This window comes from Solenopsis invicta, chromosome 4, assembly GCF_016802725.1.
Source record: "Solenopsis invicta isolate M01_SB chromosome 4, UNIL_Sinv_3.0, whole genome shotgun sequence".
Lineage (NCBI taxonomy): Eukaryota > Metazoa > Arthropoda > Insecta > Hymenoptera > Formicidae > Solenopsis > Solenopsis invicta.
In genome coordinates this window covers 10,599,199-10,615,000 of record NC_052667.1, presented here as the reverse complement: position 1 = coordinate 10,615,000, position 15,802 = coordinate 10,599,199, and the positions used below count along the sequence as shown (strand labels likewise).

Here is a 15,802-nt window from a genome sequence, read left to right as displayed (position 1 = left end):
ACAAGTTCCGGAGAAATCCTGCGTAAAGCGAGACTGTAAAAAAGTAGATTTAAGTCCGTGCGCTAATCACGTTAGAAGCAATTCGGATTGTCAAGACAAATGGGACTCCTCGGACGTGCGTATGCTTACTTACAAGAAAAATTCGACGGACTTTATTGGCGAACCACGAGTTCTAAGTTTAAGCGATCAAACGTTTGATCGTTTAAACTTATCTGACGTCTCGTTGTATAATGAAAATAATGACAAGCGGTCGAGAGAAGAAAAGTGTTCCTTTGAAAAGTATGAAACATTTGTTGAAAAATTCGTTTGCTCAGATCAATCCATAACAGACTGTTATAGGTTTGATCACTCTCGCAATATCGATTGTCCTGACGGTATAACGCACTCGAAACAAACACCGCCGTCAGATTTAAAGCAGAGATTATCAGAGAAGGATAAAAGTGTAGAGAGAGAGAAAAGTGTTGTTAATAGAGCTATGATGGTAGCTAAGAGCATCGGCCTCCATAGTAGTTTGAATAAATGTAATAGCAGTCCGAGAAGTAATAGAAAACGAAATATGTTACTGGCAAGTGAGTACAACTAACTACTAATTTTTTTCTTGATATAATATTTAAAATGTTTGTTTTGATACAGTAGAGTATCCTTAACTTTGATCTTATGGGGCGATAAAATCGGAATGTCGAAGTTATAGAACATCCTCACCACAGCACGAGTCTACCAATCACCGTGTACTTGCGCAAGCAAAATACACGGTGATTGGTAGACTCGTGCTGTGGTAAGGGTAGTCCATAAAAGAAAGGGGTATGATATTAATGTTTGTGAAAGTACGTGTGAAGAAATGCAAAGATTATAGAGGGCTAAAGTTAAGGAGGTTCTACTGTAGCAGTATTAATTAATAAATTTGATAACTTATGCGAAAATATATTTCTTTCATATTTTTTTAAGAATTGTTTGTATTTTAAATTTATGAAGATTTTTGAAAAAATACTTCAAAATTTTTCAGATTGTGTTTTCTTTAAAAATTATATAAAATAAGAAATTTTGTAATATATCAGAATTTACATATATAAAGGTTTCTAGAAATAACATTGATTTTTAAATATATTTTTTCATATTTTTCTGATTCCTAAACTTTTATCAGAAATAATAGAACGAAAAATTCTTTGAGAATATATTAGACTATACTTTTATACAGATTTTTAGAAAAGCTGTATATTTTTTTTTATATTTTTTTTATTTTATAAGACTTCATAAATTATAAAATGAGTTTTCATATAATATAGGTCGAATATTTCAGATAATATAGTCGATATTATAGAATGAGAAAATTTTTAGAATACATTTTAGAATTTATGTAAAGATTTCTAGAAAAGATATATATTTCTTTTATATAAAAATTCTGAAAATTGGAAAAATTACCTGAAAAATTCTGAGAAAAATTTTCGCTAGGAAATTTTTTCAAATGTACATATTACATATTTACGTAATTTATTTAAATATATTGTACTTTAGATACTTTGTAATATTATCTTTGAAATAATGTGTACATTTTGAACAACATTGAATTTTAAAATACAAAGAAAAAATATACCATTTTCATTTTAGAGAGGAGAAATGTATCCGTAAGAGATATTGGTACTGGCGATTTAGAAGGATGGTTGACGTATCGTAGTAGAGGAGCGGGTGGCGCGTGGGCAAAGGCCTGGTTTGTATTAAAGTATTCATCGTTGTACAGGTAAAATTGTATAAAATATATTATGATGAATAATTAAATTACTCAATTAATTTTTTAAATAGACAAATATTTATTTTTATTATTAGATTTAAAACACAGGACAGTACAAAAGCCGATTGCTTGATTGTATTAACGGGTTTTACCGTATCACCGGCCGATGAGGTAAAGTCGAGAAAATATTCCTTCAAAGTATATCACACAGGAACAGTATTTTATTTTGCCGCTGATAACGAAGATAACTTGATGCTGTGGCTGGACGCAGTCAGTAAAGGCACTTTGAGAGCGGACGCTCAAAACCAAAATGTCGAGCTTTACAGTGAGACCGACGAGAGTGACAGTGAGAGTCATAAGAGTAAGACAAAATGTAGTCCCCCAGAATCTTCGAAACCGAATCGAGAGAAATCATTCGGATCATTGAAAAAATCTATGCGAAAAGATGTTGGGTTATTTAAGGATCATGAGACCGGTGGCGCGAGTCTGGATCGAAAGTATTTGAAATTTCTCCACGCCAGAAATCAAAGTTTACCTGTTCCGACAGCGCAATTTAGAAGCTATAGACGAGTACTTCCTACATCGACCTCGAACAAGTGAGTAATATATTGATCTGAAAAAAAGAAACTTTATTGAAAATATTTTTATTTTGGAAATTTTGTATGATTTTGTTAAGAGAATAATGAAATATATTTTTATTATTTAATAATAATTTTTATGAATTGAGTGGATAAAATGTCAGCGAACAGCAAAAAAGAATATTTTTTAACAAAAAATTAAAATTAAAAGAAATCAAAATAATTATGTAAAGAGCAAAGCTAAGTTGTCGTGTTAATATAAATAATCTTTAATAGACAAATAAAAGTTCCAATTTAAATATTTTGACTATAAATGTGGTTATCTTTAGTACATAAAATACAAATAAAAATTATTTGAGCAGAAAAACGGGTATCGCTCTCATATATCTCGCATGTTATCGCAATCATATATACAAAAATAAGTTATCGCCTCCGTAAAATTGAATATGCCTCTAAATATTACATGAAATTATCTTATTGTTAGCCAGTAAGAAGCTACGATTTCTTTTTCCAAATATCGAAGGTCAAAGTATGGTTTTTTTTATCAATTAGGATTATTGGTCATTAATGTTAATATTTTTGTCAAAATTTTTTATAAAAAAATATAATATTTAATCTGTTATAAGAAAAATAAAATAAATTAATAGAGTGAAAAAATTAATGTGTAAAAAGTAAATTATAAAAACGAGTGTAGAAATAAGTTAAAATTAAATAAAACTTATCTAATAATAATAATATATATTTATTGATCCCCTTAGGGCTACAATCTTTCAAATACAAAACAACACTTAATCTATACTTAAACACTACCTTAGAACTATCTTAAACCTAGAACGCTCGTCACACGCACACACACGTCCGGGACCTCCGCTTCCGTCGCAAGCCAACTATGCCCTCCTGCCTTCCTTCTTTTTTATCATTCTCTAACAACATCCTTAGGCTTCCCATTCATTCCCCTTTTTATCTCACACACAATCCATACTTCCGCTTTCTACACATTCCCTTTCATTCGTTTCACTCTCTCACTCTCTCTTGCTCTTCCTCCTTCCTCCCATATTCCCTGTCCGACACCTCTCCCCTTTTCCCACCCCTTCCCTCTCCCTCTCCAACTCTCTCATCTATTTCTCTCCCTCTCCCTCCTCCCCCAAAATCCAACTGAATACCTCCTGCCAACTCTCCCCTCTCTTCTCCCTCCAACTTCTGCATTCCTCCCACATGTGTTCCCATGACTCTATCCCTCCTCCACACAGCCTCTTTCTCTCCCATCCCTGCCCAATACATCCTTTCTCTTATCTCGTTCCCTAATTTGAACCTCGCGACCTTCCTCCATCTACTTTCTCCCCAATCCTTTTTCAGGTATTTCGGCAGACCTTTGCTCTTTATCTCCCCGTACCACCTATTGTACCTGGAGCTTCTTATTCTCTCCCACCTCTTCCTCTCCTGCATCTCTCTCTCTCTCTTTTCAACTTCTTCCCACACCCCTTCCCCCTCCTCCTCTCATCCTCCCACTCTTCCTGCCACCACTCCTCTTTCCTGAAAAAAACCCTCTTCTCTCCTCTTCCTAGCTTGACTAAACCCTTTCCTTTTCTGCTCTCCCTCTTATCTCTATCAAGCACCTCTTTGCCAACTCCCCTCCCCTCTCCTCCTTTTCTCGAAGCCCCAGGCCCTCCTCGCCGCTCTGATCCTCATCATCTTCCTCTGCAACTCTTCTCTCAACAAATGACCCGGCGTCCACCCCTAACACCCATCTCAAAAATTATTTGTGCACCCTTTCTACCTCTTCTCTCTTTTTCCACCCCCACACCTCTACTCCTCCATAACCCATAACTGTCCATACCAACCTATCGAACAACCATACCCTCCTGTTCCAATTTTTACCATATCTTCTCTTTCCAATCCCCCATACCTGTCCCATCACACTTGCTGCCTTCCTTATCCTTTCTCTTAAATGTGTTTCTTTGCCCTCTGTTCGTCTGAAACCTGTATCCCAAATAGTCAAACTCTTTCACTTCCTCTATCCCACTCCCTTTCCATCTCCATCTCACTTTCCTCCATCTCCCTCTCTTTCTCTCTCTCTCTCCTAAATCTCATCAACTTTGTCTTTCCCGCGTTCACCAATAAAACTCATATCTATAATTGGCAGAAATCAAGAAGAAGGAAACTTATGTGTGTTGGTAGTTGAATTGAGACGAATGTCAGGCTCGAGAGAGTATAACAAAGAAAAGTGGAAATATTAGGAGAAAGAAAGAAAAAAAATATTTGTTATAACAAGATATATAGGAGTGAGATAATAAGTTAAGAATAGGGATGTAACTATCTGAATGGCGATCAGTATTACTTTGTTTATTAAGACTAATGTTTTGTTTTTTAATATGGATCATTTCTGATATAGATTTCTTAAAATATTGTATGATGGTTCATAGTTCAAGATTTTAGCGTGTTTTTAATCAAAATTGTAGTTTTTTTCTATTCTATGTTTGGAAATCACGGATTCAGAAGTAGGAGGATTCATCATTTTTTTTATGTCATTAAAATGTACGTGGACTCTTGTTCTTAGCATTTCTTTTATTTAACCAACGTAACTGGCCTCATAATCAACGCAATTGATTTTATAAATAACATTTTGGTATGATAAAGGTTCTAAAAGATTTTTTCCCAATTGTATGTGTTAACCCTTAAACACATTTGATCCGGAAAATTACGTTAACATATGTTCTGGTCTGAAAGGCCCTATTCAACTTTAAGAAGCTATAATTATGGTTTTAATTACTATTTTTCAACAATCTTTTTTTTTAAACGAAATTTTAGAATCTCAAATACATAATTACGCAATCGGCATTGCCGAAAAATCATTTATTGTGACGTTGTAAAAGAAAAACCATTGAGCGAAAATAAAAAATTGTTAAATAATCCATTTTTTTAAAAATCATATCTTTGCAACAAAAACTTTTAAGGATTTTAAAATGCAGCATTTTAAAGCTGAAGAGTCATACTTAAAAAAAAATATTGACATTGTCATTCCTTTTAAAAAGTGTAATTATACAATAAGGAAAATATGAGGTATTTTTGATTAACACAAGGTATCTAAAAATCCGTTTTTTTAAAAATCATTTTGCAACAAAAAACTTTTATGGACTTTACAATACAGCGTCTTAAAGCTAAAGAGTCATACTTTCAAAACAATTATGTCATTGTCATTATTTTTTAAAAGTATAATTATGTAATAAGCAGAACATAAGATATTTTTGATTAACTCAAGGTGTCTAAAATTGAAAATTGATATTTTATGATACGTTGTGTTAATATATTTTATTAATCTTTATTAGAGGAACATTTGATATTTTTAATATTTTTGCTGTGATCTTGACATACGCTCACGCACGCACGCACGATATATATAGGGTGAGGGAAAAGTATCGGAATAGCAAAATATCTAGAAAACTAATCATTTTAGAAAAAAGTGTTTCAGATAAAAGTTGTAGGATTTCAAAAGATCTATTTACTAATATTATTAGTTTGACCTTGGATGGCGTCGCCAAGGTCAGATAGAAATCACATTAACTTTTTTAAATGGAACACCCTATTTTTGATTCCAGAATCTAATAGCTGGCGTCAAGACCTTTCCAAAACCTTACAAGAAAGTTTATTTTTGTTGAGTACTTTCCGAATTGTGGGGTTTGAAAGCTACAGTGTACTGTAATTTTCAAGCGTCATAACTCGGAAAGTACTTAATGAAAGTACTTAATGAAAAATAAGTTCTGAATGAAATTTATAGGATTACAATGGTATCACACAATTTACACATCAAAACATGAATTATTCCCAAAACCTTAGTATTGCCGTTTATCGATTAGCGCACTTGCTTGCAGTTCTTTGTTTCCAGGGAATAAGAGCGCGCGGAGAGACAAGTGGTCGCTCGCTTGAGCCGTAGAATCGCGAACCTTGGCGTGGTACGAAGGCATGAGGGAGCGATGTAATGCTATCCTTTCCCTTGCCGCGCGCCATTTATCGTTGCCTACAATCGAGCCGCGGTGGGCGGTCCTACGGCTCAGGCGAGCGACCGCTTGTCTCTTCGCGCGCTCTTATTCGGCTGACTTTAATATTTTATTACTTGAAAATTGTTGCAAATATCGCAAAATGGTATTAGATTTTTTTATTTATCTTGATCTCTTCTATCTCATTGTGATAATCTGTATACATTGGTCTAGGACACCCTGTATATAGGGTGTCAGATGAAGTTCGCCCGTGGTCTCGTGGATTGATAGATAGGCGTTAGGCGGCGCGGTGAGAAGAGTAAGACAGCCATTGCTGCTTCTCTCTTCTCACTGCTTACCGCGGTTGCCTATGGTTTGGCGACCGACAGGCGGTCCTTGCGTGCGATGGGTAGTGAAAGTAGGTGCTCATTTGCCGATTTTATTAATTTTTATCTTGGTAACTATTGAGAATATTGAAAAATGGTACAGGACTTTTCTGCTCAGTTTTACTTGCTCTATCAATCCACGAAACTATGGGCGAACTCTATCTGACACCTTGTATACCGTAATAATTTTGTTCAGGAAATTCGACAATATAACGCAACTTTCTACGAGACTGAACTTGAACAAAAATTGATGCATGTTTCTCGATTGGACTAAAACTCGTCTGCTTTGCGCGGACCCTGCTTAGAAGCCTTTTTCTCCGCAGCACTATATAGTATTCTAACTTTAGACAGAATATATGCGAGTAACATAAGTGAATGTGACTTGTTCGACCGTGTCTTGTTCGGAAAATTTTTATATAAGATTACTCACAAGAAAGTTACACTTACACACAGTATAGGTTCCAACAAAACTTTGCTGCCGTGCCGTTTGAACTTTAGTTGATTGATTACGATAACATGCGAGTGATACCTGTTTTTCTGTTTGAATAATTTATTTCTATTTGTATTTTATTACTAAAGATGATCAAATTTATGATTGTTTAAATTTAAACTTTTATTAGTTTATTAAAGCGATGCTGGAGTCGTCTGTATATGCGAATATTTTTGAATCAGCTATTCTTTTTATTGAAGACATGGATTAAAAAATCCTTTTACAGAATTAAAGTATAGACAATAAGGAAGTGTGCAGGCTACAATTTAATATGAAAAACAAAAAAAAAATTATAAATATATAGCTTTGTTAGTCAACATTTGCTATGCATAGAGATTTGAGACTTTGTACGTATAAAATAAGCATGATTCACCCTCGGAATTACAACAAAGAATAATACTGTGCTTTCAGAATGAGTCTAGGAACTTTAGTGTATATATATATATATATGTAAGGTACTTTATTCCTTGCGGAGTACACTGCGGATCTCCGTTTCCGCCGCATTTTTCTCTCTTTCTTCCACACTCTTATTCATACCCAACCACTCTCCTCCCTCCCTCATCTCTTCTAATCTCCTTATCGAAATCTCTTTCTCCCCGTCCTCTCCCAAGACCTCATCCACCATCTCCTGCCATCCCTTTTCAACTCCCCAATTCGTGCATTTTTCCCATACGTGCTCCCAAGTTTCCATTCCCTCTCTACATATCCTACACTTCCTTTCCTCATTCCTTTCCCAATATCTACTCCCCATCATCTCATCTCCCCGTTATCCCCCCTATACTTTGGCACTCTCTGCCATCTTTGCTCTTTCCATCTCTTCTTTAGGTACTCTGGCAACTCCTTACCTTTTACCCTACCATACCATATGTTAAATCTAGAGCCCCTAATGTTCTCCCATCTTTCCTCCTTCTGCCACCAACTCTCTCTTGCCACCTACTCTCTCTTGCCACTACCTCTTTCCCCCCTTAACTTTCCCTCCTCTCTCATCTTTTCTATCTCAATTAAGCTCCAGCTCTTTTCCTCATAAAAATCTCTCCTTTCCTCTTTCTATTTACCCATCACTTTTGTTACTTTTGCCCTCTCATTTCCTCCAAACACAACCTCGCCAGCTCTCCTCCCCTTCCCTCTCCCAGTTTTTTTTCATAACTCCATGCCTTTTACTCTGCCCTCCCCTTTAACTTTTTCCTCTGCATTTCCTCCCTCACCATGTACCTTGGCGTGTACCTTTCAACCCCCAAAATCCACTTCAAGAACCTGTCCTGTATCCTCTCTACCTTCTCTCTTTCTTTTCATCCCCATATCTCTACTCCATATCCACTGTCCAAACCAATTTATCAAACAACCATATTCTTTTTGACCAATCCTTTTTAAACTTTCTCTTTCCTATCCCCCACACTTCTCTCATCACCACCGCTCCCTTGTTAACTCTCTCCTTTATATGTTTTTTCTGACCCCCATTTGCCAATATTACATATCCTAGATATTTGTATTTTCTCACTTTTTCTATCTCTCTTTCTTTCCGTTTCCACACCATCTTTTTCTGTCTCTCTCCCCCCTTTCTACACCTCATTACCTTCGTCTTTTCCACATTGACCTCTAATTCCTTCTGTTCTATATAACTTTCCAGTGCCTTAATCATCCCTTTCATCCCTGTCTCCTCTACTGCCACATTATCTGCATACGCCAACGAGCATATTTTCTTTCCCTTTACCGTTACTCCCCTCCCCCCCTCTCTAACTTTTCATCTAAATCCGCCAGCAATAGCGTAAATAAGCATGGGCTCAGAGGGCACTTCTGTCTTATCCCTCTCCCCGTCCAGAAGTTTTCTTCTACCTTATCCTCTACCCTCACTCTACTTATGGTCTTCTCCAGTACCTCCTCGCACCTTACGACCAAACTTTCTCTAACTTCCCTCTCCCTCATCATCTGTATGAGGATTTCCCTATCCACCGAGTCAAACGCAGCTTTTAAATCTACAAATAGCACCACCATCTTGCCCTTTCTCACCGCCATCTTTTGTTTATCAGATAATTCAGTACGTAGATTTGATCAATTGTGCCTCTCCTTCTCCTAAACCCCGTTTGACTTGGTGGAAGTATCCCCTTTCTCTTCACCTCCTCCCTCAATGTCTCCGCAAGTATTGTTGCGTACATTTTGTATGCCGTTTGCGTTGATCCCTCTATATTTTTTAACCCTCTCCCCCTTTCTTTTTTTCACTACCGGCACTACCACCCCCTCCCTCCACTTCTCCGGCCGCCCCTCTCCTCTCCACACTCTGTTACATATTTCCCACAGCCATTCCTTTATTTCTTTTCCCCCATATTTCCATACTTCATTTACATCCTCTCCCGCTGCTTTTCCCTCCTTCAGTTTCTTTACCGCTTTTGCTATTTCTTCCCTACTGATATCATCTTCCTTCACTTTTTCTCTTCCCCTCACTTCCCCTCTCACCCTCTACTCTTCCCAACACTTTTCTAAAGTGTCCCTCCCATTCTCTTATTTAGATCCCTTCCTTGACTCTCTTTCTCCTTCCCCTGTTCACTACCCTCTATACATCCCCTTCCGTTCTTACATCTTCCAATTTTTTCTCCTCTTTTTTTCTTTTTCTTCTTTTCCTTTCCTTACAATACGCTCTGTATCTCTTCCTTATTTTCTTATATTTCTCCCCCTTCCCTCCTCTTTCATTTTTTAAACTCCTCCCTTACTTCTCTTTTCATACTCCTACATTCCATATCCCACCATCCTCTCCGCATTTTTTTCTCTTCTCTCTTTACTCTTTCCAATGCTCCTTCCACTCTCTTTTTCAATTTCCTCCAACCCTCCTCAACTCCCTCTGAAACACTATCCCTATTGCCCACGTATTCCTCAAATTTCTTCCTTCTCTCTTCCGTCCACACCCCTCTTCTTTCTCTTTCTTTTCTTTCCCAATTTTTTCCTCTCCCTTCTTCTTCCCTTTACGTACACAGTTAATGGTTGATGGTCAGAATCCACCCAGTCCTCCACCTTCATCTTTACCACTTTCCCTCTCGTATTCTCATTCCCGATTATATAGTCAATTACAGTCTCCTTCTTTCCTTCAGTATACGTCTCATCTCCCTTTATGCATCCGTTCAGAATTGACCATCCTAATTCCTTTAAAAAACCACACAATTTCTTTCCCTCTCTATTCATCTTTCCATCTTTTGAGTTTCTCTTTCCCCTACCTCTCCCTCTTCTTCCTCTCTTATACTTCTCCCCTCTCTACTCATTCTCGCATTAAAATCCCCCTCTATTAATATACTTACCTCCTTCTTTCTCTCCTCCATCCACTCTCTTAATTGCCTCATTTTTTCCTCTAGATCCCTATTCACATATACTAATTTCTACCACTAATTTCTATCATTCTCCCCCTAAGTTGACTTTACTCACCTGTTATCCCACCTCTCTCTTTTCCTTATTCTCTTTTTCTCTTTCTATCCCCTCCTTTATCCCCATGATTATCCCCCTTATTGCCCTCCTTTTGTTGCTTTTTCTTTCCGCTTCTTGCACCTCCCAAACGTATCTCTTTGGTAACCATCTTTGCACCTTTTCCCATCCTTTCTTCTGTAACCATATCTCACTCAAAAACATCACATTCCATTCCTTCAATTTCTCCCTAAAATCCTCCTTTTTATTTTCCATGCCTGCTACATTCCAAAACCTATTTTGTATAAGAATACATATACATGTATAAGAATAAAAATACCGTCCCTGCTTTTTCTATTCCACTTTCTATCATATTTTCCATTTTCTCTTTTCTGCTTCCTTCTACTTTATCTGCTCTTCCGTCTAACTTCCAAATCCCGTCCCAACCCTACTATCACTCCTGTCTCACTATTCCCTTATCCCTGCCCTATCCCTTATTCTCCCAACTCCACCTGCTATTTCTTTGTCCCCTCACCCCCTTGCGCTCTAATTTTGCCCTTCTTTTTCTCAAAAAACACAATCTCACCAAACACACCTTACAAGCACACGACTATCACTCTCGTTACCGGAAACGGAAGTCCGTCTAGGAACTTTAGTATAAGAGAAATAATTTAAAAATTTTATGTGTAAATTGACGTGCGGTACCGCTCTTCAGTTTGAAGAGCAGTAATTGTGTAACGTGGTAGTTGAGAGTGTATCAGATGCCGCTGAAGATAAGAACAGATGATGTATTTATGAGTTTGACAAAAAGCGCTAGCCTGTTCGTCTGGTCTTACGCTAATCTCTTTACTCGCTCCGTGCGCAACTGCGTATCGCTTGAGTTTCTGTTGAAGAAAAATCTGCAGTGCCAATGTTGAGTTCCATCGTCACTCTAGTATCGCTTTAAAGATTATATTAGCACGACAATCTAGTTTTGCTTTTTTAGCTCTTTACATAATTGTTTTAATTTTTAAATTTTAGAAGCACGGATTCTAATTTATTATTTATAACCATAATTAGAATTTTTTGATACTATTATCATCAAACAATTATATCGTGCTCTTTAGTTTATTGTAATATTGAAATAAAAATATAAAATATTTTGCTAAAATTTAAAATTATTAAATTTTTTAAAGATTAAATTATGTATAAGCAAGATTGTCATTGTTTTATACATAAACAAGAATATAATTTCTCCTTTATATGAAATAGTGATGATAAAATATAGATATTAATTTTAATTTGATACTAATGTTTGATACTGTTTTTTCTAAGAGGAAGGGTATTTTAAGTATATTTATCATTTAAACGTTCTGAAATGTGTTTTACAGAAAAGACGATTGCTATATAAATTCTCCAGATTTACAAGTAACAGTCGCTGGTAGCACATTTTATGGCTTAACCACGTCTCAGAGTGTTACAGACGTGTCAAACAACTTGGATATGAGTGATTATCGATATTCCACAGATAGGTAATTTTTAAATATAGGCATATTTTTCAGAATTGGGAAAGCTATTTTTTAAAATAAAAAAACCAAGTTATTAATTAACTCATTTGCATTTATCATTCAATAATATGAATGGAATCAGTAATATTCTTTATTATTGTTAGATTATTACATATTTTTTCTAACTGTCAATTTCATCATTCAACAGAAAGTAACAATAAGATCATTCACTTTTGCTTTCACAAAAAGATTTTTTACTTTTGTTTTTGCATTTATTTCCGTTATAACCACTTTTGTCACAACCCTTGAAATTACAAAAAAAAAGAAGGCTCTATAAAGCCGATTTTCGATATTTGAATTTTATATTATGTTAAACTATCAGAAACAATTTATTATTGTAAGAAAGATAGAAATTAGGTAATTTTAGCTTAATCAGATTTGACGCTTGTGTATCTTGTAACTAATTAGTATCATTTTTACTAGAAACAATCTAGGTGTTGATTTCTAGGTAGTGTCTTATTATATTTCACAAATTCAATATTTTAAATTTAAGTGGCTTTTTGTGATTATAAAATTAAGGAACATTCTAATCTTATGAATTTTAAATAAAATTTCTAGAAAAATTTTCTAAAATTTTTACAAAAGTTGAATAAACATTTTAGTAATGTTACTTTTTATTTGCCCTGGTGAAAATTGTTCTCTGAAATTTTTATTTAGATTTTTAGAATTTTTTAGAATTCACGGGTAAGCGCCCGCGTCGGACGGTGAGTTGCACCGCCTTTGTCTACCATGTGTACACGGCCCGTGATTTGCTAACTTTATCCTCTTATTATTCAAAAAGTAAGCGTCGGACAAAATTTTCGTACAGGAAAAATCATCTCAGAATTTATTCAAGAACACGTCTTTACAGGAACACATGGGTCGTTCTGAATCACCCTGTATAATTCTATAACTTTTTAACAAATTTTTGATTTTTTTATATATTTGGTATACTTTATATGTTGAGAAAGGGTCTATACCTATTTTTTTTTTTAGAATTGTTTATGTATATGTATCCTGAAATATTCAAATTTTTAGAAATTTCTAAAATTTCGCATTCTATAAATTTCTGAGGAAGTTTTTTAAAATCTGAAAAAGTTTAAATATTTTTAAAAAATTATAGAATGTGAAATCTTACAAGTTTTAGAATATTTAAAAATTCACATTTATGAAATAAAAAAAAAAATTTTAAGAAAAGATGTAGATTTTTTCACACAGTATTTTTGAAAAATGTTTTAAAATTTGTATAAAAATTCTAGAAAAAATTTTTACCAGGATATTTTCTATGTTGCAAAAATACTGTTTATAAATCCAATTTAATAACAATCTTTTCTTACATATTTATTTGTTGATAGAAGACCAGACAATTCGCAAAGTTTTGTTACGCAAGAAGAATTCATTGTATCACAACAAGATGAGGAAGAACGACAATTTACGAACAAATCGATGTCTTCCCACGTGATATCTTTGCTCAGCGATCACGTACAGCACAGAAATCTGAACGATAACGTAACATATAGTGAGCAAATTAGACAATTAACTGCCGACGCTTCTTTGAATGACATCGGCAATATTTATGGCAAAACTGACGATGAAATGCTGAGCAATGCATGTGTCCATTTGAAGAACGCGAACGCACACGTGCACGCATCTCGTCAATTCGTCAAAGATAATGCCATTGCTCTCCAATCTGAGAACGAGACCAGTTGCATGAACGATATTAAATCTTACGGTAAATGCATGACAATCGGGCAGAAGAGGATATGGGACTCATCGAGTTACGTGCAGAAGAAAGGAGTGCAGGAACTTGGGAGCGCCCAGAAACCAAAGCATGACAATTCGTTTCATTGGAAAGGCACGATAAATCCGAATAAGCAGAATTCATCAAATAAGGATATAGATTACGAGCTCAATAAGCGCGTACAATCATCCAGTCACGAAAGCTGCAAGATTTTACATGATTTTACGCCGAGAAATATTGGTATGATAGAAAATTTTTAGTACAAATTATTTAAGATTTTAATGTGTTTATTGCCGGAAGAAAATGAGAAAACCTACAATCTGGTTTTAATATTTTTTTAAAATTTTGATTCCTTTTATTTATATCGGGCATATAAACATAGTTTTTATAAAATTTAGTAATTTTCGAATTTTTATACTTAAACATGAAATATATTCAATCCAAAAAAGGGATTTGAATTTCTAACGTCAATCTGATTACGCATTCTTATTGATCATGATGCCATATCTCAAATAAGAATAGAACGAACCACCTTCGAAACTGATTTTTCTCACATATTGTATATTATCAAAATTGTATGAGATAAAACTGAAATGCTCTTTCACAATACTCTGGCCCTATTCGAGCAGCACGTGTAATAAGTTATATTAATGTGATTCTTCTACAGTGCAACTAACATAGAAGTCACAGCACCCTCAGCCAATCAGATAGAAGTATATAAGATATGATATCAAAACGTTTGCGTGCTTATTCAAATAAGAATTTTTTTAAAGTAATATTTCTCGTTAAATACATGATAGAAATACAAGAGTATGCTATTCCCTGATCCGAGCATTAAGACCCACTGCGCATCGCGTGTATCTTGATTACGTTACAATCTCGCAAATGGTATTTTTCGAGCCACTTTGACTCGAAGACGCGCTCGAGTTGAACCAACGTCGACTCGATAAGTCGATAACATGTGGCTGTCCGCTGGCGAAAACGTGATACGTGACATTATTATTATTATCAGAAAGTTTGGATATTTGACAGTGACATACACTTTCATAAAGAATGAATTGTGCAGTAAAAGGTTGCACCAATTCGTATAGAAAAATAGCTAAAGGATGCTGTTACACATGTCGTACAACAAATTTTTTAAACGTGTTGATTGGCTGCAGAATGGAAAATTTTTAGAGACTCAAAAAATTTTCTATTCTGCAACCAATCAACACTCCTAAAAAATTTGTTGTACGATACGTGTAATAGTACCCAAAGAGTGATGGCAAAAGACTTGTTTTTTGGCCTATTTTCTTGGACCTTGAATTTCAAACTTCTTTTTTATGCTAAATAGTATTATATAATCTAACACTAATCCCAGAGAAATTTTAAGATGAGCATAATCGCGATTCCAGAGATATAAAGGGTTGAAAGTGATGGTTTCTTATAACACAGGGCGCCGTTTTTAGACTCCTTTTCTATTGTTTGAATAAAAGTTACCATTTCCCATGTATTTTTGCGCGCTGAACACAAATCTGGTAAGCAAATTGCTCTATCACGTTAGATTTCTCAGAAAAGTGACAAAAATGATCATTTTTACTTCATCATGATATAAAAAAAGAATCTATCTAAAAATCTATTAAAAAAATATATATATAACGAAGTGAAATATTGTTTCTTATGAATTTTTATCTCGGATTGAAATAAGATTTTAGTTTTCGTCTAGTATGAAAACTCCCCGAGATAGATGGAGTTGAAGTGACACGTGACACCATCTTTTACGGATCGAGATTCTTTTCTACTGAGAGTTCCCTTGCCTCTCACAGATTGAGGTACTTTTTTAATGTGAGTCCCTTTGCCTCTCGCTATGCAAGGTTGTTTTGTGAATCATGATAGATACATTATATATTTCAGGATTAGGTGTTTATATCCCATGATATTGAGCAAATCCAAGAAACCATACAATTGTCATTACATGACTGCAACAACCTGCAGTTCGAGCACCACTTTGACAAGTA

General features: G+C 35.0%; 1 protein-coding gene across 8 annotated transcripts in view; it reads left to right on the top strand.

The window, feature by feature from the left end:
• Positions 1 to 15,802, top strand: part of LOC105196054 (serine-rich adhesin for platelets) — a 69,275-nt gene that overhangs the window by 27,312 nt on the left and 26,161 nt on the right. For 7 of the 8 annotated variants that reach the window (XR_005574536.1, XM_039448175.1, XM_039448172.1 and 4 more), the window contains exons 5-9: positions 1 to 569; positions 1,606 to 1,735; positions 1,822 to 2,322; positions 11,909 to 12,049; positions 13,420 to 14,045. The exon at positions 1 to 569 is cut by the window's left edge and continues 1,716 nt beyond it. Coding sequence is in view for 7 of the 8 variants with exons in the window: in XM_039448175.1 (XP_039304109.1) it covers positions 1 to 569; positions 1,606 to 1,735; positions 1,822 to 2,322; positions 11,909 to 12,049; positions 13,420 to 14,045 (1,967 nt within the window). In the remaining variant the exon portion in view is untranslated. The remainder of the gene's footprint in view (positions 570 to 1,605; positions 1,736 to 1,821; positions 2,323 to 11,908; positions 12,050 to 13,419; positions 14,046 to 15,802) is intronic. The other variant, XM_039448171.1, reaches the window with a different exon arrangement.